This window comes from Psammomys obesus, unplaced genomic scaffold (assembly GCF_907164565.1).
Source record: "Psammomys obesus unplaced genomic scaffold, mPsaObe1.curated_primary_1811, whole genome shotgun sequence".
NCBI lineage: Eukaryota > Metazoa > Chordata > Mammalia > Rodentia > Muridae > Psammomys > Psammomys obesus.
The window spans coordinates 11,637,180-11,661,791 of record NW_026593286.1 but is presented as its reverse complement, the minus strand read 5'-3'; the positions used below and the strand labels follow the sequence as shown (position 1 = coordinate 11,661,791).

The following is a 24,612-nucleotide window of genomic DNA, read 5'->3' as shown; positions in this document are numbered from 1 at the left end:
GAGGAGGAGGAGGAGGAGGAGGAGGAGGAGGAGGAGGAGGAGGAGGAGGAGGAGGAGGAGGAGGTTAAACTTCATATTGCAGTTCAAGGCCCAGTGCCTGGTTCAACCACAGAACTGAGATCTGCAGAGATAAGCCTCTCTTAAAGTGTGCCAATGGTAAATGGAAGTCATTTTACAACATTGAAAGATATACTGGAAGAACTATTTTTCTTATGCCTGCATCTGCCTCCTTTCTTCTCCTGTTACTCATAGTTGGAACAGAAAAGAATTCCATCTCCTGGATTTCTTTTTGCATTCCATCAGACATACGCCTTGAAGAATTTCAGGCAATCCCTCTATCAACTTAGCTAAACCTGCAGCCCCATGTAACTTCTTTTTCCTAAACCCACAGAGGAAGAAGAAAAGATTAACCCCTTTGAAGCCAGAAGCTTCGTCTGTCCCTAAAGGTGAGAGAGGATGCTGAAGCTGTCTTAGTAAAATGTGGAAACGGAGGCCTGTCCTCCCTGATAGAGAATCCCATGGGCACAGCCTGCTCAGCAGACTTACCCTCCAGCTGCCTTCTCATCTGCAATGTTGTTGTCTGAGATGTCTGAGACTACTCAGTCAGCAGACTGAGATGTCTTAGGAAAAAATGGAAAAGGTTACCAGCTGCCCAGGGCAACCTCTGTTTGCAGAGCCACTTGGTAACGGTACTCCAGCTGACTACAAATAACAGAATCTAATTCTTGGGGCATACTAATGTTCACCATCCACAACTTTATCCTATTTATCTTCACTCTTAGTTTCCCTTCCTTCTCTCTTGGTCTATCTCACTGATCTGGAGCTGGCCGATGAGCTGGCCAGCTCCTGTTTCTACCTCCCAGTGCTGGGATCACAGCTATGTGTCGCCGCACAGCACCAGAATGTTTCATGTAGGTTCTGGGGAATGGATTCAGATCCTCACGCTTTGAGGGCAAGCTCTTTACTAAGTGAGCCACCTCTCTCCTTTTCATTCATTCTCTCCACTAACCTCAGGAGCACCTTAAGTGTCCATTGTCCTAAAGAAAAGATCACTCACATAATAAATCATTCCACAAAGATATTCTTGATTTGACCCCAAGCTGCACCATCTCCTGAATAAAGATTCATGGTGGTTTTAAATAACCGCCTCTTTTGTACCAGTAAGCTTCTACTCTGTCTCTGGTTGATTCCTGTTTCTTAGAAGCTTTTAGTTAGAAATAGTCTGAAGGAAGAAGCATTCTGTGAGTCAAAGGAAGGCCATGGGAAGAGCCCTGGGCATGAGCACCAACTCGGACTGAGGCAGCACCATGTAATGCTCTGGTTCTTTGCATCCACTGTGGAACCTCACGCGCACTCCTCCAAGCTGGGGAAGCCCTCGGGTTATTCTATGGCTGGAAACGGCCTTCTGCTGCAGCCATTTGGGACAGGGTGGCCATGGGAAAAAAGAAGCGACGATACTTACTGAGAAGTCATCACTGGGGAAGAACAGAAGGTCCTGAAGAGGATCATCCTGATAGGTCTTTTCAAGTTCTTCAATGACAGTTTCATAATCCAACGGCTCCAAAAGCCTTGGCTTTTCCTGCTGGGAAAAAAATAAAACAGAACAAAAAGAAAAAGGAGTTAACCATTATGAATATCATCTTGCTTCTTCCCTGTCACCGCTGCAGTCTCCTGTTTTGAGCTGTCATTGACATCACACACGTGGTTCTTCTGAGGCAGTCTCACATGGACCCCAGGAATTTGGGGACAAAGTCACAGAACTGCACAGTAAGCATTTCCAGATCCGAAATAATGTGAGGGGACCCTAAAATGCCCCATGGATCCCTGAGCAATTCAAGCTGTACTGATGGGAATAGGGTGTATGTTCGTATAGTCGTGATCCTTTCTACATTAAGATTACACTACACTGCTTATTCAGGAAAGTGTTATGACAGTGATCCTCACTGATTGTGCTGAGTCAGATACTTTGTGGGTCCTACTTAGGTCAGTTTGCAAACGTTGGCATCCTGCTAGGAATCAAGCTATTGCAGGCTATATTTGTTGTCAGTGAAGCAGGGATCTCGTGTCAGGAATAATTGCTTGGCTCTGAGCTTCTTTGCCTCTACAGAGGGAAGCTGGGTGAGTCTCTGCTAGGATAGAACAACTGAACAATGAGGCATACACTGGGGTGGAAATGGGTGAGCCTGAAGAAAATATGCAGATAATCATGTGATGTTAAAATCCTGGATCCAAGAGAAGTTGGACATCCGCTGAGAAGCACCCCACCCCACTAGTGCAAAAAAATAAAAAATGCTAGAGGAAGAAACAATGAGTCATTACAGAGTTGATGTGTTTGGTCCACACTGGACGTTGATCACAAAGTGGGAGAAATGGGGCTCTCCCCTGAAGAAAGTATTACAAAACAGAAAACCAAAGACACAGTGAAAACCAAAGACACATCATTTCCTTTGATGAAGCAAATGAAATGAAAAGACTGGTCCATACTTAGGTTTGTTTGGGGGGTTGAGCTCCTAGAAGCATGAGGGGTCACCATGAAACCCTGATGCTAATGTGGTCCTGTAAATAGCAATTCAAGCAGCGGCTGTCCCATCAACCTCCTGTCCTCTCAACGATGCCCCTCCACTGTAGAGCATAATCCCCCAAATTTCCATCGATGCTTTAAAAGCCCCTAATGGGCTTTGTGAAAAACAGGTCAATACTTGTTTTGATGATTTTTCCAAATATTAGAAATAGCAAACTGTGAACATTGTGGACCAATAGCAAGGGCATCCGTCCGTTCTTTTCTGGATTAAAATAAAAACAAGCGAGCAAACGCGGTAAGGTAAACTGGTGAGGTGAGTGTTCTCTCTATATGGACCCATCAAGCAAACTGGCCACACTCAAGCAAGTAAAACTATGGAGCGCTCCATGGGACATTTGAAGAAAAGGAGTTGAGTTGCCCAACATGCTGTGCTTTGTGACAGTGACATAAAACATTGCACATAAAACATTGCATGGGGTAGAATTGACAGGGGCTTTGCGGTAGTTAGGAAGCTTTCCCTAGACCTGCTGCATTTCAATGATTTTTTTTTTTTAATTGCATGTATTTTCAGTTCAGAGCTCCTTCTTTCTCAGGCAAGAGTTAATTCCAAAGATCGCACACTGAAGAAGATGTACCTGCAGAGTATGCTTCTGTGTGCATGTGCGCTTGGGGACAAGCATAGCGGTACACCAGCAGTGGGTGCTGGAGCTTGATGTCAGTATCATCCTACGCCACCATCAGCCTTTGTTTATGAGCTAAAACTGCTGCTCAGTGAACCTAGAGGTCACTTTTCCTTCCTGGGCTGGATGGCCAGGGCCCTCCCACTCCTGTCTCCTTGGCACTGAGGTTAAAGACATGTGATGTGGGAGCTGAAAATCCAACTCAGGTCCTCAGGCTTGAGCAGCAAGGACTTTGCCCACTACACCGTCTCCCAAATGCCAAGTCATATTCGTCTCGAGTGTCCTTAAGCTGCGTTATTTCACTCCAGGGCAGCCCCAGGTCTCAGTTTTTCTCTATTATCCCTTATTATTCTAAATCATCTCCTTCTAGACCTGCTATATTTTGATTATAATTCTATATTATCTCTTCCTATCCCTGGTCTTGTGACCTGAATTTATATCAAAACTCCCTTTTTGGACCGTCAAAATACTTAATCTGCTCTCTCTCTCTATCTCACACACACACTCTATCTATCTATCTATCTATCTATCTATCTATCTATCTATCTATCTATCTATCTATCTATCTACCTACCTTTGTTGGTCTGTCTCTCCCTTTGGTCTCCCTAATATATATATATATATATATTAGGGAGTGAATAGGAGTACAGGAATGTGAGTGCATTGCAACCCAGAGGCTTAAAGGGAAACGACATGATTCAGAAAATGGGGCTAAGGGGTTGGTTTACTAAATAAAGTGCTTGCCTTGTGAGCACTCGGTCCTGAGCTTGAATCCATAAACCTATCTTGAAAGTGCTGAACATAATGCCTACCTGTGCTCTCAGCACCATGGTGGCAGGGACAGGAGGACCCTTGCCACTCACTGGCCATGGTTAGCTTAACTGTCAAGTCCCAGTAAAAGACCTGTTTTCAGAGGAGATGATTGGCATTCCCGAGGATCATATCTAAGGTTCTTTGTCCTTCACGTGCACTTTTGTTCATATATAACTGAGTTCACAGATCTACCCCTCCCACAAACATACATAAAGAAAAAGCTGGAGGCAAAAGGATATTTCAAATAAGATTTTTCACTGAAATGCAAACTCTAGCTAAAATTAATCTTATTTAAGTTACTACAATAGGCACATCAGAGTTCCAGAGTCTAAAGTTATTGATACAGCAAACCACAACCCAAGCCATAAAACTCTCCTTGATAGATCAGTAAAAGGTAGAGTCTGCAAACATTCGGAAGGCTGCATTTTTACGTGTCTGATTCAACATATAGCATTTCAGGAAACTGGACAATGGCATTACCTGGTTCTTCCCTATTTAGATATTGCATTGAGATTAGTTTTCATAGAGAATCTCAAAGCTAGAATCTGTATTCAGGAAGTTTTGACTGGGGAATACACTAGTAAACTTTTTTTCTCTCCAGGGATTTTCTTATATGTTTCACTCAAGGCACCCCACATTTTTGTATATGAATTTAACAAATAAATTGCATCGAGGTTGGCAAGAGATGTAGTTTAGTTGGTGGAGTCCTTGCTGACCATGTGTGAGGCCATGTATTCCATCCTTAGAATTGCATAGCCTGGATCTGGTGATACAAACCTATCATCCTAGCACTCAGGAGACAGAAGTAGAAGGAACAGGTGTTCAAGGTCATCCTAAGCTAGGTTGGTGAGTTCAAAGCCAGTCTGGGATACAGAAGACTCTGTTACAAACAAATAACCCCAAGTGGCACTAATAGATTTTCTAGCAGTTAGAAGCTGAGATTTGACAAAGCCTGCATGGAGACTTCCTGGTTCTGTTGCAGTGAGAGCCCAGGGGTAGACAGGCAGCAGTTGTCTCTAAAGCAAGTGACGGGTCTGCTCAAAGAGAAAGACATACTCAAGAAAGGTGGGATAAGTTCTCTTCTCACTCTTCCTCTCTGCAGAGACACTTGGTGGAACTGGGAACAGAGCAGCATGGATTTATGGCTTTAACAAGGATCACAGTTTCCCTCCTGAATTTTATGGGCCTGCTTCTTTTGGAAATACATCAAGTGGGATAAGGTTTGTGCCAAGATCACCCTGAATTGGAATGGAGTTTTATAGAGCTTTTTTACTTTTACTCTTTCTCTCAAATGAGTAATGAATTTCATTAGCCATTCTAAAGTCACTGCTCCTGGGAATGGTACCCACCACCAGCACCTGTTATTATGCAGTGAGGGGGATGGTTCACCACAGTTGGCCTTATGGGCCTTATTCTTCTAAGGTACTATTAAGAGAATTGTTTGATCTTGTTCCCCAAGTCCATTGCTCCCTTCCAAATCAACTTCACAGCATTAGAGTGGACTCTTGTCACAAAGAACAGAAGCTTTCTTCCTCTGTACTTACCCACAACTTCTAATAGTATGGTAACACAGTATCTAAGCCCCAGAGTGGGGAAGCTGCCATCTTGGTTACAGTCCAGGCTCTCAAGACTGTTCAATTGAATTGAAACAAGTAGAAGTCCATGTCTTAAGTAGGGTATTTAATTTTCAGAGTAAAGGAAAGCAGCACAGTTGTTTTCAGGAGAGCAACTCAAAATGAACGGGGTGAAGAAATGACACTGAAGAAAATAAGCATTTTAAACATATTACCCTAAAGGTCACATGACTGAATTGCCAACCTTTCTCCAGAGTAGAAGTATAGCCCAACTAAAATCAACCTAGACCATCTAGCCTTTGTTTTAGCAAAGTTCAAGCCTATGAGAGGATGTGGTTGTGGGCTTTCTATGAAGAAGCAGTGAGAATGCCTGTCTCATTCCTACGGGCTAGGAAACTTTGGGCATGGTGATTAAGCTCCTCATATTTGTAAAATGACTTAGTAGGGACTACCTCGGAGGGTGAAATGATGTACTTTTTAGGATAAGATTCAATCTATAATATTGCTTTCCTAAATGCTAAGTTGATAAAGTCTGGGTTACAGTTTTTACTAGTTGTAGACTGAAAGCACTTGTAATGTAATACGTATAGGGCACACTCATTAAACATGTGTCCCACGACTAAGTATATATCCCTTCTTCCAGACCCAGGACTAACCTAGATTCTATCTGAGGGGAATAAGCATATATAAAATCCAAGATGTATATAAGGATGTCTTTGCAACATTATCCCCTTACAAGATGGAGAAATTATTCAACTTCATCCAAGGATGACAAGAAAGATAGGTAAGGTTGATGGTGGCCATTCTCAACCAGTGAAGACATTAAAGTATAGCCTTTTGAAAAGAAGTAATTTTCAAGAATTATGGGTAATGGAGAAAGGCATAAATCTTTATGGTGTTTTAGAAAGGACATTAAGACTAGGAGAGGGTCTGGAATAAATCAGTAGAGAACTATATGCTACACGTCATGGATTTTTCTAAACTCCTCAGTGCTTCACTAGAGTTAGTTAGCTGCCAGTATTTGTGTATAATTGGTGTTTTGTTGAAAAGCTTAGTAAGGTGAGGTCCATGATTCAAGTGTTGCTTCAAAAGGGAAGACAAAGGTACTGTCTCAGAAGGTAAGCAGCTCAAAGTAATCTTCATGATATTTCTAGATCTACAAATGAGATTAGAAGTGCAATCCATACTACCTAGATTTCTAAGAAGTCACTAGGCTGCCAGGGCATGGCCTGATTCAGAAATTATGACAGATGAAGCCTATAAAACCATGAACACTTATTAAAACCATTTCTTCTAATGTTTATAATAAAAACAAAAATGCTTATACTGTGTAATGAAAATGAGAATAAATATTATATAATAAAATAACTATAGAAGACTTGAAAACTAGAAAGAAAACTGATTACATAGAGTCAAACATCATTAGCTTATTGCATTTGGGTGGTACTGTAATATTTAGGATGTTGTTGCTTTTATGATTTTGGATGAACATGTGTTGCTTTCATCATGGTAAAAGGATGAACTTGGTTTTTCAAAAGAATCAAGCCTTCATTAAACACTGGGGAGTTATTTGATTTCAAAATTGTTTACCCTTTGAAAATACACCAGAGAGGAAGCCCAGAAATATCACAGTGGGGCTTCACTTAGAAATCCAACCACTAACAGATTCAAGTAATTACAACAAAAGATACACAAAACTCTGGGGAAAAGAGACCAGAGAAAATAATTACAGATTGGACATGTGGTCCTAGAAGCTCATGCCAGCAAAACAGAGAAGTACAATTAGAGATTTAATAACTGGACTATTTTTAGTTTTGTAGGGAGCCACAAACATCTGGTGAGTTACTTAAACACCGTCCTGAGATGGTGCTTGTAGCAAAGGATTCCAATTGGAAAGTGGAAGTCTGGGATCCCGTACCTATAATCTATGGGACTTGAGCAAGACATCGGAGTCTTGGCTAAAGTTAATCAGGGTGGATAAAAGGGCATGTTGTAAAGATCAAGCAGATAAAATATGTCAGCATGGAAGATGAACCTACTAGATACCAGCAAAATATAGGCTTGTTTATTTAAAAAGTATCCTACCCAAAGACTTATAGTTAAATCAAGTCCAAACAACCAGAAATCATACCAAAAAATTTTGAATTGTTCATTTACTAAGAACTGTTATATTTTGTATTTATTATCTAAATTTCTCTTAAAATTCACGGAAAATGAATAATTCTAATCAAAGTAAAAGCAAGTTATAAATAAATAATAAAGGAGCCTGGCCTCTCTATGCCCTTCCGGAAAAGGAAGATGAGCTTCCTAAATCCACCTATCACTCACTCAACATGACTTCCAGAGTCAGCCTTTCGTCAGCCTTAAAAATAGTCTAGAAAATATTTTCATATTTATACTTTCAGGTCACAAGAAAATGATCAGATTTATAATTGGTTTAATATTAAACAAATTAGTTTTGCAGATTCAAATTTCCAGAGAAAAATCAATGTTGTAAAGATTATACTTCTAATTTCATTCTGTAGCTCTAACTTACATAAATACAAATGAATCTGCCCAGTGCCGGGAGCTGTGGACAGGGAAAGGCTGACAGAAACAGGAAAGCAGAACAGTGTCCACAGTTAAACCTTTGTATTTGGAGTCCATACAAATTAGACCCCTGGGTTCTAATTGGAAAAGTAAGCAAGGGAAGTGAGCCTTTGAAACTCTCACCTGGGTCACTCTAGTTCTGTTGTTTTATGTTAGCTAACCCTAGTTCTCATTAAAACCCGGTCTTTTCAAGGAAATGGTGTGAAACAAGTTTTTCCTTTGTGCTTGAGAAGTTTCATGATCTTTCTGTGTCATACTGAGTATCCCATGATACTACTTGGGACTTGCCAGTCTTCTTTGATCCTCCCCACCCCAACATCATCTCTACACATCTGAATCTTTACTCTCATATCCTGTCATTTACTGACATACCATAACATCATATAGAAATGCCTTTCTGAGGGTGTATAACTAATATATAACTAATATGACACGGGGAAAGAAGCGAAAGTAAAAATTTACTTAAGGACCAGTAGAAAAGGCTTTATTAGCACCCAAGAGTATTCAGAAAAGGAAATAGCTCTTAGTGACCATTCATAGGCTATTTTAGAGGCATTCTAAAATAATCATAATAATTCCTATCTTTAGTTCATCAGATCACTTGACAAACAGCATAGAGGTTAAATAACTTCATTGTTTGGCTCAGTGATGTAATGGCTCAGTGGTTAAGAGCACTGGCTGCTCTTCCAGAGGACCCAAATTTAATGTCAAGCACCCACATTGTAGCTAACAATGGTCTGTATCTCCAGTCCTAGGGAATCCAAAACTCTCTGGCCTCTACAGGCACTGGACACTTGGGGTACGCAGACATACATGCCAGCAAAACACCAATACAAATACAATCAAAACTAAAATATAAAGTAAAAAATTAACAAACTTCAGTGTTATCAAGATAACAAGCTAGCCAGGCATAATGGCACATACCTATAATCCCAGCATTTGGGAGGCAGAAGTAGATTCTGTGAGTTCAAGGCCAGCCTGGTCTACACTGTGAGTTCTAGGACCAACTAGCACTACACAATCAAACCTTGGAAAGATAGACAGATAGATAGATGATAGATAGATAGATAGATGATAGGTAGATGGATAGATAGATAGATGATAGATAGATGATAGATAGATAGATAGATAGATAGATAGACAGACAGATAGATAGGATTAAATTTCTTAGAAGAAATAAAAAGTCCAAATGAACAAGAGTTCTTTAGACACTAATAGAACCCAGGGCTCTTTGGCCTTAATATGATCAGAACAGAGCCAACTTCCACACGATTTGTGTTTAAAACAAATGGGAAGATAGGAGAGACTTTACGGCTGCGTCTATGGCTGCAGCTGTCACCCTGTGGTCATGTGACAGATTTAATTCAGCCTTTCATCAGGGGGCGTTCCATTGGACAACATCTCATAAGCCTGAGCTACAGAAAACAAGGGCAGCTTTTCTAACCAGAAAGGAAATGATTAAGTAAGGAATAAACCATCTTATGCTGACCCTTTAACCTTCTTTCTGTGTCAAACTACAGAGTTTCATGAGAATGGAAAAACACTAGCTAAAATCAAAGTTAAGAACTATGCAGCTGGGCAAATTCAGATTCAGCTGAGTTTCGAAATGGTTCCCTTGGCAACAAAGACAGACAGATCATGGAAGAAATCAAGAAGCAGTTGCTCTTTGAATATTAGTTCATTTGGAAACATGAATATCAGCCTGATAAAGTATAAAAAACTTTAGCAACTATGTGATAATAATATGGTCAATTTTTCATAGTTAGTACAATCTCATTAGAGATCAAAGACAAACCAGCCTTAAAGAATTTATTGTGTAAGGGATACTCTCAAGTTGAATTCACTTTTTGCAGTCTTGTTTTCTTTTTAGAAACTTGGGAAGTGGGCGGCCTCTGTTGTAGGTACTGCTGACCCTGTCTATGTCTTTGGAACAGGTCAAAATGTCTGCAGTTCCGTATAGCAAATGAAAACTTAAATCAGTAACAGTAAATGTTTCTCCAGGCAGTCGTGGTGCTTATAAAGATATAGAAAATATCCAACACATTCTAAATCCAATTAAATTACACGTCTCATTTAGTTTTCTAGGAACACTTGAAAGATAATAAATATCATTAAAAATACATCACAAACCAATTACAAGCCTGCCTGACACCAGGAGAATTAATGCCTCTGCACAAGCTGCAAGGAACGTTAAATTAATTTATAGGAGGTCCGTGAGTATAAGCTGCTGCCAGCTTATACTCTAACACCATCTATATACTTTGACAAACTTTCACTCACAGGTCAGGTTGTTGTGTGTGACTTGTACATACATACATATAAGCACAAACAAAACGTGAAAAATTCTTCCAACTAGATTTTGTATTTTCAGCAAATCTCCAAATGATAACCCATTCTTTGTAGTCTCTTTTTTAAAGACTAGTCACGCTGGGTATGATCAGTGAACATGCCTGCTTCTCTGGGTCAGTGGGAATGGAACCCAAACAAGGCCCATTCAACCTTTCCCTGTGAAATTCCCAGTCTTGAGTGAAGGGAAGGCAAGGTTGAGAAGAGGCAGGGAAGCTCCACATCATTTGGGCTGAGCTCCACAAAAGTGTCCATTGCTTCCGACTACCAAGACAGCATGGTTTCCCACTGCCTCCGTGGCTCTGAGAGCCTTCCTGGCCCTGTCCCAAGATTGTCAATATCCTATCTTCAGCTCCATTCTCTAGACCGTGTCTGTTTATGTGAGTAGATTTCAAATTCATGCCATTAAAGAACTCTAGTCTTTAATACTACGACCAGTACCTACAACAGGGGCCTATCATTTTCCAAGTTAATGCAGATTTGAATGCTCATGTACAACCTCCTGCAGCCAACAACTTCTGCCTTAAATGCAGGAATTCAACAGCTGTGTATTACTGATACATGCCAATATCATTTCATACTGTGAAAAAAAATACATACTATGCATCATGTGCCCTGCAGATGAGAGACCTCAGTAACTTTTTGGCTTTCTAAGATCATACATGAAGGGCAGCTCTAATCTCTAATTTTCTGTCAGGGCAAACTCATCCAACCATCACTTTCCTATGAAAGATACAAAAGAAGTATATAGCAGCATTTGCTTTCAGTGCTGACAGTCATAGGCTATAATTTCGCTCTCCACAGGAGGTATCTCTTTGTGCCCGGAGTGCTGGAAGATCTCTTTGGTTTATAAAGTATCTGAAAGCCATGCCCAGGCTCAGATCTCTTTGTTTCATTCTATTGTTTTCATCTCAGGAGTCACATTTGGTGACTCCTACGTTAAGTCCAATTCATACATGTTTGCTTACATAAATAATTCCACAGCCACCTCAAAATACTTAGGAACAATAGCCACTGTCATTTTAAAATATGTTTACCATAAATGGCAATAATAATTGCTTTCCTATTGATGCGATTATGGTCAATGGCAAGGACTATGGCACATGTTAATATATATGGATGCTCTCTTTAGTACGTATATTAATTCTAGAAGAGATCATCACAGTTGATTATTTTTCCCCTAAACAGATGAGCCTTGAATTCTGAAAGCTTGTGCAGCCTTACCAGTACACTGATGGAAGAGTTGATATTTCAGTCCAGTTCACCTTGAAGACTATAGTCCACTCTGTCAACAATTTGGACTTGCAAGGGCCAAGATACCAGAATTAATTTTTCTGTTGGGAAGATTCTAGAATAAATCTGTAATCTGTAATCGGCCTACTTTGTGATTTTTCTTAACAGTGTAGAACATTAGAAATCCAAACAATGGCGAGAGATCACTGGGTCCCTCAGGAAAGCCAGTGGCAGGAATAAAAGACAAGAAATTATTTATGGGAGTGCAAAGAAGATGAGAAACGAAAATGAAAAGAGGAGACTGGGAACTATTTAATGAAGAATGATAATGCAGTGTCAGGGTCCACATTAGAAACTGCCACCAAGTGAGGCAGTCCTGTGTGTGTATACGGGTATGGAGTACATCCTCGTAAGTGCAGGTATGTGCATGTTTGTATGAGGGTGTATGTGTGTGCATCCACTTGGAGGAAACGTGGTCAGTGTCAGCTGTCTTCTTCAATTGCTTTCCACTTCACTCTTTTTGAGACAGTATCTTTCACTGAACCCCGAGCCCACCAATTCAGCCAGGCTGGCTACTCAGTGGGCTTCAGTCTCTTCTGCCACCCTCGCCTGGGTCCTTATACGGCAAGTACTTTATTCACAGATGCATAGCCCCAGCCTTCGAGGGAATTAAAAAAAAAAACATATTAGGAAAGGCTTGGCATCATGACCTTGTGTCCCATGCACTGTGAACCCTCTCCTCTCACAAATGGTGCATTGCACTCTAATACACATTTGGTTCTTTCTTGCATTAATTCTTCTCTTCCCTACAACAGTCGGCAGCAAAGAAACGGAGGTCATTCTTGGTTACGCTACAGGGTCCCCTCCCAAATCCTTTTTGGAGCCAGCCCTTCTGCAGCTCCCTGGCACCTGAGATACCTTCCCCCTTTCGGCCACCCACTTAGGTCCTCTGATTTGCCTTAATGTTACACTCTTAGCCTGGATCAAGTTTCTAAGCACACTTCTTTTTTGTGTGGGCTGACTGAATTCAGAAGTCTCTGGTAACTCCTGCTTTTTTGTTTTCTTTTAAACTATCTTTTTGTGAATTTCATCCTGGCAATCCAGTTCTGTTTTACTTCTCTTCCTGTCTCCTTTCTTATTCCCCAAGCCCCATTTCATCCAATGGTAGGGTGCTTGCCCAATATGTGCAAGACCTTGGATTTTAGCCCCAGCGCAACAAGAAAATGGAAGAAAATCATTAGCACATCCCTCCTGGAACCTCGCTCGGTACTTCCCTTTTGCTAATTAGCTCCTTCCATGGTGGCCTAAGTAGATTATTTTCTAAATGCTCATATGCAGCAAGCATTAAGAGCAAAGGAAAATATGTGACCAGGAAGAAAGATGCTTCACATTAGGCTACCAGAGTTATCCTAGATAAGTACTCTAAGGCTGACCTGAAAGAAAATAGAACAATGCAATGTGTCATGATGAATGTAGGAAACCATAGAAGTCTCTCCAATCAGTGTCTCTGCCTATGGTTTTCATTTCCTACAGTGCTCACAGGCAACAACATTCCTCATGAGAGGACAAACTTTCATGTATACCTGAGCTTTCTCAGACACTCAGAAATGCTGCAGGTTAGTAACCCACAAGCCAGTGACAACTTGAAAACAGTGAATCATGCTTATTTTTAAAACTTCTGCATTTGCTTCTGCTTGTGCAGATGACGGACATAATAACTGAACTTAATCATGGAGCTGATCTTCCCAAATTAGGCCACCAAACTGACAAAGGAAATGAGCTTTTCATTAAGACTTCTTATGCACTAGAGATCATATTAAATAATCCAGATAGGAAAGCTAAAAATAAGCATACAAGTACAGCTTAAGAAAAAAAAATTATCAACTGGAGAACAGTGCACACAGTTTTGAGATTCAAAGACTTAGTCTGGCGATGACCTCATGAGTAAGTCCCATTTCTCCTGAACATTTCTCACAACACAGCACTGTCTAACTCAGCACTGTCCAACTCAACCTTCCTAATGTGGTGACCTTTACTACAGTGCTTCATTCTGGGATGGGCCCACAGCAATAAAATTATTTTCATTGCCTCTTCATAACTGTAATTTTGCTAATGATACCAACTGTGTTCTAAATATCTGATAGGCAGGATATTTGATATGTGACCCCTGTGAAAGGGTCCTTTGCCCTCAAAGGGGTCAATGACCCACAGGTTGAAAACTAGTGGTCTAACCTCTATGCTGCCTAAATGTATAAAGGTAATTCCTGGCTAATGCATTTGAATGTTGGGTGAAGTAAGCTAAGCTTTGAAACAACTTAAAACTTCATGCATAGGAGGTTGTAATGATGATTTTTATTTTCTTGAGGTGCTGGAGGTCTAACTCAGTGCCTTGAATTTGTTAGGCAAAGCATCTACCATTCAGCTACAACTCCAGTCCTCAAAAAAAAAAAAAAAAAACAAAACAAACAAAAAAAAAAACCAGAGTAAATTATACAACTTCAAACAGCCTTTGAAGGACACAGAATGCACAAAACCTGTCAGTCTGGGTCAAGGGAGTATAACATTTCAAAGGTATATCTCTCAGGAAGTCCTGATTCTGAATAAGTATTCTAGAGTACTATGAAATTCAGCAAATTTTAATTTTGCCTGAGAGCAGGGACTGAATGCTGTGCCAACATTCACGTGATCATTACAAAGAGAAAAAGAAAGAAAGAACTTGTGGTAATTGTATCCAGCAATCACTATCTTCCTTTCACTATAATATATAACAATAGTTTAAAAAAATTTAAAGGCATATATTTTTAACTTCCCTAGCATGACCTTACATCTCTGGGGGAACTCTGTCACTTGCTTTGCGTCTTCTTTACTACCTCTTCAGGAGGCTCTGAGGGCAACCTAGGGGTGTGATTTAGTGTTTAGAAGCTTAGATAAAGGTGCATTGGAACATTCCATTTGGGTGGGCTTCTGCTGACCTGAGTATACACAACAGAGAGATGACACACTCTTTCTGAGGCAAGCCCCTTCCCATCCATGTAGAGTCAATGCAATCCAGGATTATATCTATGGAGTAGCTGTGTCACCAAAACTATTCTTCCCACCATGACAGAATCCCCTGGACCTCTGTGGCTTCAACTCAGCCACTGAGATGAAGCCTACACTGTGTGCCTCTAATCCCTTGCTCTTGGACATGACAGTATTTAAAAAAGAACAATAGTTTTACCTTTTCGTATCTTTCGAACTAGGTTCAGAAGGCATTAATGGCTACATGACTAATGAGCGATCTTAGGACAGGATGGGGGTTAAAGGAACATTTCTCCGAAGAGGAAACAGAGGTTCAGAGTGATTTAAATAATCTTCACACGAGTACAGAGAGAGTGAGACTCGAATGACCCCGGGGTCTCATGCGGGCCCCCTCTAATTACTTGTTTCACTTTCTTAGAATCTGCTTTCCAAAATGAAAGCCACATCTTAGAATAATACTTAAAGATGGCTAGGACAATTCTCTACTCAGCAGAAGAGAAAGCCTGTGAAAGTAGATATTCCTATCTTGGGCAGACTAAAACCAGGCAACTGTAGCAGGAAGTCCCAAGCGCCTTCCACAAGAAGAAGGCTAATCACTGTATGAATGATCTTAATTAAATTTGAATGCATTGCTACTGAATGCTGTGGGAAAACACCGGGTCCTTATTGGCTGCTTCTCCCATAGTACTCAGTAGCAATACGTCCAAATTCAATTAAGATAATTCATAGACTGATTAGCTTCATTATACTGTGAGACACTGGGGACTGTCCTCTTGCCAATACTGTGTGTGTGGTGGATGGAAGATAGCCGCATTCTTCTCCTGAGTGTTGTCTCTTTTAGAGGAAACAAAAATAAATCTCATGGCGACATAACCCGCCGTGCTTCTACATACTGAGGAAGACAGCAGAATTCTGTTTCCTGGACTGGCCTGATGGTTGAAACCATCACACATTAGAGAGTGTTTGAAACAATTATATTCAGTAGGAGATGAAAGATAAACAGCTGATGATGTTCTTATGGGGTTGGACAGGAGCACATAACTGAGCTCACATTCCTGACAAATGAGGATCAAGTTCTGGGGGCAAATCCAGGCCACATGCCTGAGAAACAATGCTTAGGGCATGTGGGAGTTTGCCTAATGCAGTATGTACTACTGAGACAGAAGCGGAACAAACAGCCCGATGCCAACCTTACAAGCCAGACTGCTAATAAATACTGTTCCTTTTAAATGGCCACCAAAACATTTTAGTATAAAGAAAGCCATGTTTGTATGGTGTGTGTGTGTGTGTGTGTGTGTGTGTGTGTGTGTGTGTATACTATAAATGTATATTCATGATATGGCTTAGAAGTCACCTCTAGTTTTAGACTTTGGCGTTTGTACTAGTAAAGGTTTTATCAGGTTTTTTTTTTGTTTGTTTGTTTGTTTTTAACCCCTTGAAAAGCAGTTATCAACCAGACAACCAGTCTTTCCCACCAAGAACACTTGATAAGAGTTGTCTTCCAGAGCAGCTGCCACCAAGACTTCCTAAATAATGGACAGGGATATTGCTATACGTCTTATAGCACACAGAAGAACAGCCACAAGGATGTTTGATCCCAAGTGACTGACACCGTGATTCAGACCTATTCTGAAGATGTCAAACAGAACTTGAAGGGCTCTATAAAACTGATTAACCTTCTAAAAGTGAGCCATTCAATAACATTGCTGCAGCCTTTGCCATATAGAGAACTTTTCCTGTTATAGGAGGTGGCTTGGTGATCAGTTAACACTGAGTTCTACAGAATTCTAAATGTGTATCTGTGAGGACCTATGTCCACCCATAGTTTTCCTTTCATTTTGCAAGAATAATAAGGAAGAATCATCTTCATGGTAAGAAAAAATCTTTCTGATCTTTTATAATCTTTCTTGGCTCTTCTGATGAAACTCTTTACCTTTTCTCTCATAGTTTGAATTATTTTAAGAATGTTAAAGTAAATTAGTGATAAATGATAAAAAAGTAAATTAGTGGTACAAAAAATATTGGTACCAATATTTTAAAAATATAATTATAAGCAAGCAATTACTTTGGGGGTCTTAATTTAAGGAACTGTAGGCTATTCTTGGAGAAGGAAAGTGAGTGGAGAGGAACAGCTCACACTTGTAATCCCTCATTCAGAAGCTGAAGCAGAAGGATTGCTGGGAATCTGAGGCAGCCTGGACTCCATAGCAACTGCAGGCCAGTCTAGACTGCGGTCGGAGACTCTATCTCAGAAGTACAAACCCAGAACTCAAACTAAAACATAAATCTAACAGCAAACAAATAGAACTAAGAGAAACAACTTCAGAAATAATAATACACAAATATTAAGATAACTCTAGATGAATTCCTTATTACTCTAGCAATGTTCAGATTAAATCCAGTATCAGCATTTTTCAGTTACATAAAGGTTGAAAACAACATGACTTTCAAAATAAATATTCACGTTCTAAAAAGGTTGTTTATGAACCAAACAGAATATGCTGTTGTATAGAGCACTTTGTACAGTATCTTGGTGGTAGAAACCTGCTCTAAAGCTTAGCACAATTTTTCAGAGAAAGCATGGGCGATCAGATGAAAAGTCAGCCGAGATACCTACAGCACTAACCCTGTGGATTTCTTCCGGGTTCACTCTCTTCACTGTTCTCCTCCTCTTCCAAAATTCCTTTCCTCGGAAGCTCATCATAAGCCTTGAAGTTGAATCAAAAACTATTTGAAAAGTACCGACGTCCTTAGACCTTTTCTTTCTGAGGCTTCACTGAGCTGCTTGGACAAATCTCTCCACTCCCCTAAGAAGGGAAGTGTTCACGCTACATCTCTGTAACTCAACAGAAAGGAAAGGCAAACCCACAAGTCACCGCTTCCTGTGAGCAGCTAACTACCAGCTGTTGAACTGATGCTTTTGTGCCTAAGTTCCCCCAGCCACTTTTTTTTTAGTGCTCAGCATCGACATAGACCACTGATGATCTGTATGAATGATTCTAAGCAGAACTCACCCTCTATGCCACCTTTGCTGTCTATTACACATGCAGGCCCATGATATGGCATGTTAGGAGTCTGCAGACACATCATTTGATTTCTTCTGGTTTAAGACTTATTTTTATTCTCAGGGCTGAAAAACTGTATTTTACAACTTATTTTTTCCTCTCTCATAGACTCACTGAAGAATTTATGGACCCATTTATTGGAGAAATGCCAAGTGTTCAGAAACTGTTGTGCCTGGCAGGGATCATACCTCTAGAAATGTATTTGTGGGTTTTCTTAACTATGGAGCTCCAAAATTCTTGACTCACAGTTTTATACGACAGGCAAAGCACCTTATAAGTAGTGCATAATAATCTCAAGAAACTCCCAAGCAACTTCCTCTCTTTCTAATCTTTGCATATAGTCTGTCTTCTATTCCTCTTTAGGCACCACAGTTCTGAATCCTGGAGCCCCTCCCATGCCTCAGCTTCTGCAATCTAAAACTGGCTCATTTTTGCTAGGACTGTAATTCTGTGGAAGAACTCAGACAGTGTATATCTGAGGTTGGATTTTAATACCTCACCTGGGAGAAAAAATAACTGCATCATTTCTCTGTCCCTCTGGAGACTGAACACAGCTTCCCTTAAAATGAGATATTAACAAAGGGCATCCAGCTAGACTGACCTCGTACAACTGCAAAAGAGGGAAACCCCAATAGCACAGTACAAAAGTAAACTGAATTTTGCAGAAGCTAACATAGAATCAGGAACATGATCCTAGAGTTGTTCTGAATGTGGCAGATGGAAGGCAATTCAGAAAATACTGTGATGTCATGATTATAAGCACAGTGTAGAGCCCAGACATTGTGGCAAAAGGTATATAAAGACATCTGAGACAGGATAGATCTAGGACCTAAGAAGAGATGTAGCATACAAGGTAGCTAAAATAAAAATTATGATATTTGCAGATAAATTGATAGAGCTGGAAAGAATCATTTTGAGTAAGATTACCGAGACCTAGAAAGACAAACTTCACACCTTGTCTCTTATTTATTGATGTTACTTTGAATCTTCAGAAATATGTGTTTTGTTTGGAATACCCATAGACATCATGGAATTAGTCAGGTGTTGGGGTTTTTTACAGGAGGGGATATATAAGATAAATGACTACAAGGAAATAACAGAGCAGGAAAGATTAAATTGGAGTAGATTATGGGAGGACAGTCTAAGAAAGAATATGGGAAGAAGTAAGAAATTATAAAGAAATTTTGAAAAAGTCATGTGGAAACCTACTAATGTAGAAGATTTCTAAAATATACTCAGATAAACATATATGAAAGGGGTTTAAATGGAATTAGCCTACAATAAGGTGAAAATTCCTCTACTAGGCACCAGAGGTTAATAAATAAAATCCCCAGTTCCAGGAATGGAGTTGTTGACTACTAAGTCCTGTAGACAACAAGCATGATAGTCTATTGCCATTGCTCTTGCTTACCTTCCAGAACTTGATCATAAGACCCTATTGTTAAAGACACCACATACTTGAGTCCTAAAACATGGAGAAATGAAGCTGGTATTCACCTGGAAGCTTTATTCCCTACTAGCTAGTTTCCACAGCGCTGAAAGGTGCTGTGCATGCTCTCAGAGGAGAAAAGTGACCATCGCTCTCACCCAGCCGTAAGCCCCACGAGCTACAGTAATGGCTAGCCCGGCAGGAGAAGCCCGCTGGTGCACTAGTGGCACAAATGTTATGGGGGTAACTACTTTCTGATTGGATTTATGGGTTCACAAGATAGAACCCATAACTGGCACTGCTACTGAGTCCAAGAAACTGTGGTTAGAAAAGCCATGAGCTGTAGGAGAAAACCTAGTAGTAGTAGTATTCTGTTAACTTAACATAGTATTAAACCAACTCCCAATGAGTCCTCATTTTATACCCATATAATGATGCCTTTATACCTTATAGTGGTCACCCTTCATTGGAGAAGCTTCTTTTTGCTGCGGGTAGCAATTAACACAGAGACCCACCACTGGTCAAGGTACAGAGAAAAAGAGAACGTGGAATGCTCAGCCCTAAATGGGACATCTCTATCATATTCCTCGCTTAACACTGCTCAGACTTCATGGTGGGAGAGGGGCCAGGGAAACTGTAGGAGTTCAAGGAGGAGGACTACAAGTAAATACTGTTTTTTAGGTTCAGCACGGAAGGTGCACACAGGAAGTCACAGTGGTTGTGACAGCATGCACAAGCCCTGCCAGGCCAGACCAAATCCAAGCATAGGAAGGGGAGGTTGGCACAAAGTCCATGCTTATCTTGGGAGCCATTAATGATTAACAGTTGCTTGAAGAAGGATTATTTTTTTTTTAAAGGTATGAATGTGTCCTGGTATATCTACCATGCTCCACTGGGAGGCTACATATCCAAGAGTGAGTGAGACTCCTTAGGCTTTTAAAAAAAGAGAAAAAGCAAGAGTGAGTAGGAAAGGGAGGTGAGTCTAGCCAGAGTTGGGGGAAGTGTCTAATATGATTAAAATACATTATGTGAATTTCTCAAAGAATTAATAAACACATAAATAGGGGTAGCTAAAAAATATGAAACTCTTGGGGCTATGGATTCTCGTACATGCATTTACAGACTGTGTGTCCAGCCAGAAAGAGCACATTTGCAATTTTCAATAGTTGTTTGGAAGTTAAAACAGTCTTAACCATGCTTTAAATGAAATAGGATTCTGAATACTAAAATGTCAGAAATTTGAAAAAATTTGCTAGCAACTTGATTTTCTTTTTTCTTGCTCTTATAAAAAATTGTTTCAAAAGTGAAAAAAATTGAGCACACATGACCTTACTGAGCCTTGCTTAGCTTACAAGTGTGAAATCTGGATGCCAGCACTTCTGTGGCCTTTCTCGAAACTCCAGGGGGGAATCCATGTCCAGGCTCAAGGAAGGTTGCTGGCAAATTCACTTCTTGACATTGGAAACCGGAAGTTATGCTCAGCTTCTAGAGGCTGTCCGTGATCCTTGGCTAATCATGCCTTTCTAAGTCAGAAACAGCTAAAGCCCTCTTGCGATGAAAAGTCTACTGGCTCAGGTTGCGCTTCATCTTTCTAACCTTCTGCTTCTCTTGTTCTAAGACAGAAAAATGCCTGGAAGCCTAAGGCCCTGAGAAGGTAATCTTATTCTTCTAGAATAATCCACAAAATTCTTCTATTTTTCTGGCCATCTGATGAATAACCCGTTTTAGTTTCATTTCTGTTGTTCTGATAAAATACCTTGACCAAAAGCAACAAAGGAGAGGAAAGGGTTTGTGTGGCTTATGACTCCAGGTTACATTCGATCCCTGAGAGGAAGTCAAGGCAGGGCCTCAGAGCTCACATCACATGCACCTGCAAGTGTAGTCAGAGACAAGCGTGCCCAGCTGCTTGCTTGCTGCTGCTAATGGTGACACAGTTTGCCCCTCTCTTATACAGGTCAGGGTCCAGTCAGGAAATCGTGTGCCCCACAATGACTTTCTCACCTCAATTAACAGTCAAGACAAATACCCCACAGACATGCCCACAGACCAATCTGATGTAGCTAATTCCCCCATTAGGCTCTTTTTTCTTTTTTAATTCTTATTTTTTTTGGTCACAATTTATTCATTATATATCCCAACTGAAATCCCCTCCCTCATCCCCCCCACTTCCACCCTCCCTCCCTCTTCCCATCATTAGGCTATTTTCTCAGGCTGCTTCTCTTCTTTACTTTTGGCTGCTGCAAATTGACACTTAAAACTAACCATCACACAGCCTTAATTCTTAACTGCAAAAACATGTCACAAAAGCCCTAAAAGACGAGTATTTGATTCTCCTTGAGATCATTTTAAGAATACCATCCACCTCAGCTAGCCTGGCATTCTGTGTGTTAAGCTTCTCAAGGTACTTTTAAACTTAAGAATATACTGAGAAGGAGGTGTAGGTGAAGAAAACACCTGGCCTTTGAAAGTGTTTGCCACTGAGCCGCGAGGTGGGGGTCTAGGTTTCTGTTGAGCTGAGAATGAGTGGGAGTAAATAGAAATTTAGTTTGTACATCATTTACTGGAAAAATATCACAGTGAAATAAAGGTGAGAAACATAAGGGTGTAGCATTAAAACGAAATTGGAAGAGAGGAAGTGAAATAACAGGGAAAATCCAATATATAATCGGGCAGCAAAGGCAATCAGCTAGAGGAATCAGCTTTAAGGAGACCCTCTTTCACATGTTCAATTATGTCATGCTTTAAGATGTTCGATTCCAATTGCATCCAGTTATTCAGGCTATCTAATTTGCTGGCAACATCATCATTGAGCCTAAACTTACGACAGAATCTTGATGATGTCTCATAGATGTCTGCAAATCCACTTCCTAAAAATGACTAAAACCATTAGAACAACTGTAATCTTGGGAGCTGAGAGTTATATGTGTACACACGAGGCCACCCAGGTTTGCAAATCCGAACCTGAATGTGCACTGGCAACACTTTCGCCTGTGTGACCCACCTCATCTTTATCGCATCTTATCTGCGTTACCATTTGTTTGAGCTTTTCAGGACCTGCTGATGACTTCCTTAGTGTTGAAGAATGGCTAAGGAGCTTATCTTGTATATATCTTTTCTTCTATTTCCAATTGATCTTCTCTTTGCCTGCTGAGAGCTCAGTGCGTTGCATTTTTTTTTTTCTTATCTCAGAGAAAATCGAGTCTGGTTCTTGGAGGACCTGCTAGCACGGTTAGAGGAAGCCAAACAACCAGGCGATGCTTTCGCATCCTCTGTGGTCTGACTGGAGCCTATCAAGTTACTAGCACTAAAGCCTATCCCTCTTGTGTGAAAGGTCAACGTAGCTGCACAGTTCTGAGTTACCAGTGAGAGCAGGGATATCTCAACCAAATCTCCCATTTCTGTAGGCAATGATTTCAGTGAGCAGTGTTGGTAGAATATAATTTTTTCCCCTTTAGTGCACCTCTCCTTTAAAAAGGATATTTATTCATATTATGCTTTAACTAGAATTCAGTAGATAAAAAGGATAGATGGGATAGGGCATAGGGAAGGTAAGGAACCTATTTCTTTACTTGTCTTAGAATGAATAGCAATCAGAGACAGGATTGCATATTTTCATTCATGGACTTTCTCACTTGTCACAAACATCCATCCTTAGAAAAAATATTGTATTTTTATACATTTTACCATAAGTCTTATATTGCTAAAATGATGGTTTTAGAGTTTATTCACCATTAATCTTATAATTTGTGATGATTTATTATAAAAATAGGGACTGACAGTCTATGAAGAACAACTGTCTTCAGTGAATAATGTATATTTAAATGTGTCCAGCATCAGGCTGGCCTGTGCTTGAAAAGAAGAGCACTCTAAGGGTCAACCATTCATTATTATGAAAATGAGAACTCGTTTGCCACCATCCTCAGGCACCAGGTCATAGCAACAATAAAATGATGAAAACCTTAAAAACATGGCTGCTATGGGATTATTACTCTTCCTGCTCATATTAATATGTACAGTTAGTCTGATGTGGTTATCATAGAAAAAAAATGGGCTGCTAACTCTTTGCTTAGCCTTTTTTTTCTATTACATTTCATTCCAAAGGCAATCCACTTTTTTCTTTACAGACTACATATTAAAAAAAATTATTTGCTAAAATATATGTATTCTGCATATTTATTAACTCTCCCCACTCTCTTCTTCCCTTACTCCCTTCAGTTCTCCTTTTCATCTTGGAAAAGAACCTGGAAATCCCTCCAAGTTATACGCTTTCTTTATTTTTTTATACTGTCTTTATTTATTCTGTGAGAATTCCATACAATGCATTTTGATCGTTTTTATCCACCTTTCCCAACTACTCCCAGATCCTTCTCTACCTCCCTATCCACCTAATTTCATATTCATTCTGTCCCTGTCCTTTTCCCTGTCCATCTCTGCCTCTCCCTTTCTATTAAAGTCTATCTAGTCCAGTTTGTGTTGGCTCACTGCTCCTGGGGGGTGAGGTTGCCGTGGAGTGTCACTGATACAGCAGGTATCATTTCATTGAAGAATAATGACTCTGACTCTCCCTGCAGCGATCAAAGACCAGTAGCTCTTCAGCTAGCAGTGGGAATTCATGCCCATTTCTACTCCTTTATGTTAGGATTTTTGTCTGCATTGAGCTTGCGCATACTGTCACAGTCTGCGCAGATAAGATTGTTTGTACACCTGCTCTATTGTGTCTTGAAAACACCGTTTCCGTAAAGTCATCCACCACCTCGGCTCTTCCTCACCCTTTCTCACGTAGATATTTGAGTCTTGAGGGAAAGAACGTGGTGTAGACATCACTTAAAGTTGAGCACTCTGGTGTCTCTTATTCTCTGAATGTGAACAGTTGTGGGTGTCCAGGTTAACCACCTTCTATTGTAAGACGCAGCTTCTCTAATGGGGATTGAGAAATGCTCTGAAAAGGCAATACTTTTTTTTTTTATCACAGTATCATTTCTCTATATTTTGAAGAAGAACTGAAAGATATTCTTGGTTGGATCAGATGATTTCTTTCATAGACTGTCGGGGGGAAACACACAAACAGAGCCTCAGGCTTTATGGGACTTAGGAACTCTCAATAAAAGCTCTGGCTCTTTACTAGATAGAGGCTGATCTACGGAGGGATTTTCCACAGAGACAGAGGTCTCTCTTTGCTTGCTGGCTTGGACGGCATTCCAGCTGGCAAAACTCACCACAGTTCTTTCCCTTTAAAACAAACTAAGTTCCTAAAATTGGCACCCTGTGACCATTTCTACTGATGACTTTGGGTATGAATCCACCCACTCTTTAATGGAAATGGCATTGCACACAACGAGGA

General features: G+C 40.3%; 1 protein-coding gene across 6 annotated transcripts in view; it reads right to left on the bottom strand.

Annotated features, from left to right (window-relative positions):
• The window catches only part of Dock10 (dedicator of cytokinesis 10), a 201,357-nt gene that overhangs the window by 149,484 nt on the left and 27,261 nt on the right, over window positions 1-24,612 (bottom strand). For 5 of the 6 annotated variants that reach the window (XM_055616425.1, XM_055616424.1, XM_055616430.1 and 2 more), the window contains exon 2: window positions 1,463-1,579. In XM_055616425.1, coding sequence (XP_055472400.1) covers window positions 1,463-1,579 — 117 coding nt within the window. Of the gene's footprint in view, window positions 1-1,462; window positions 1,583-17,394; window positions 17,532-24,612 lie in introns of those variants that run through there. The other variant, XM_055616429.1, reaches the window with a different exon arrangement.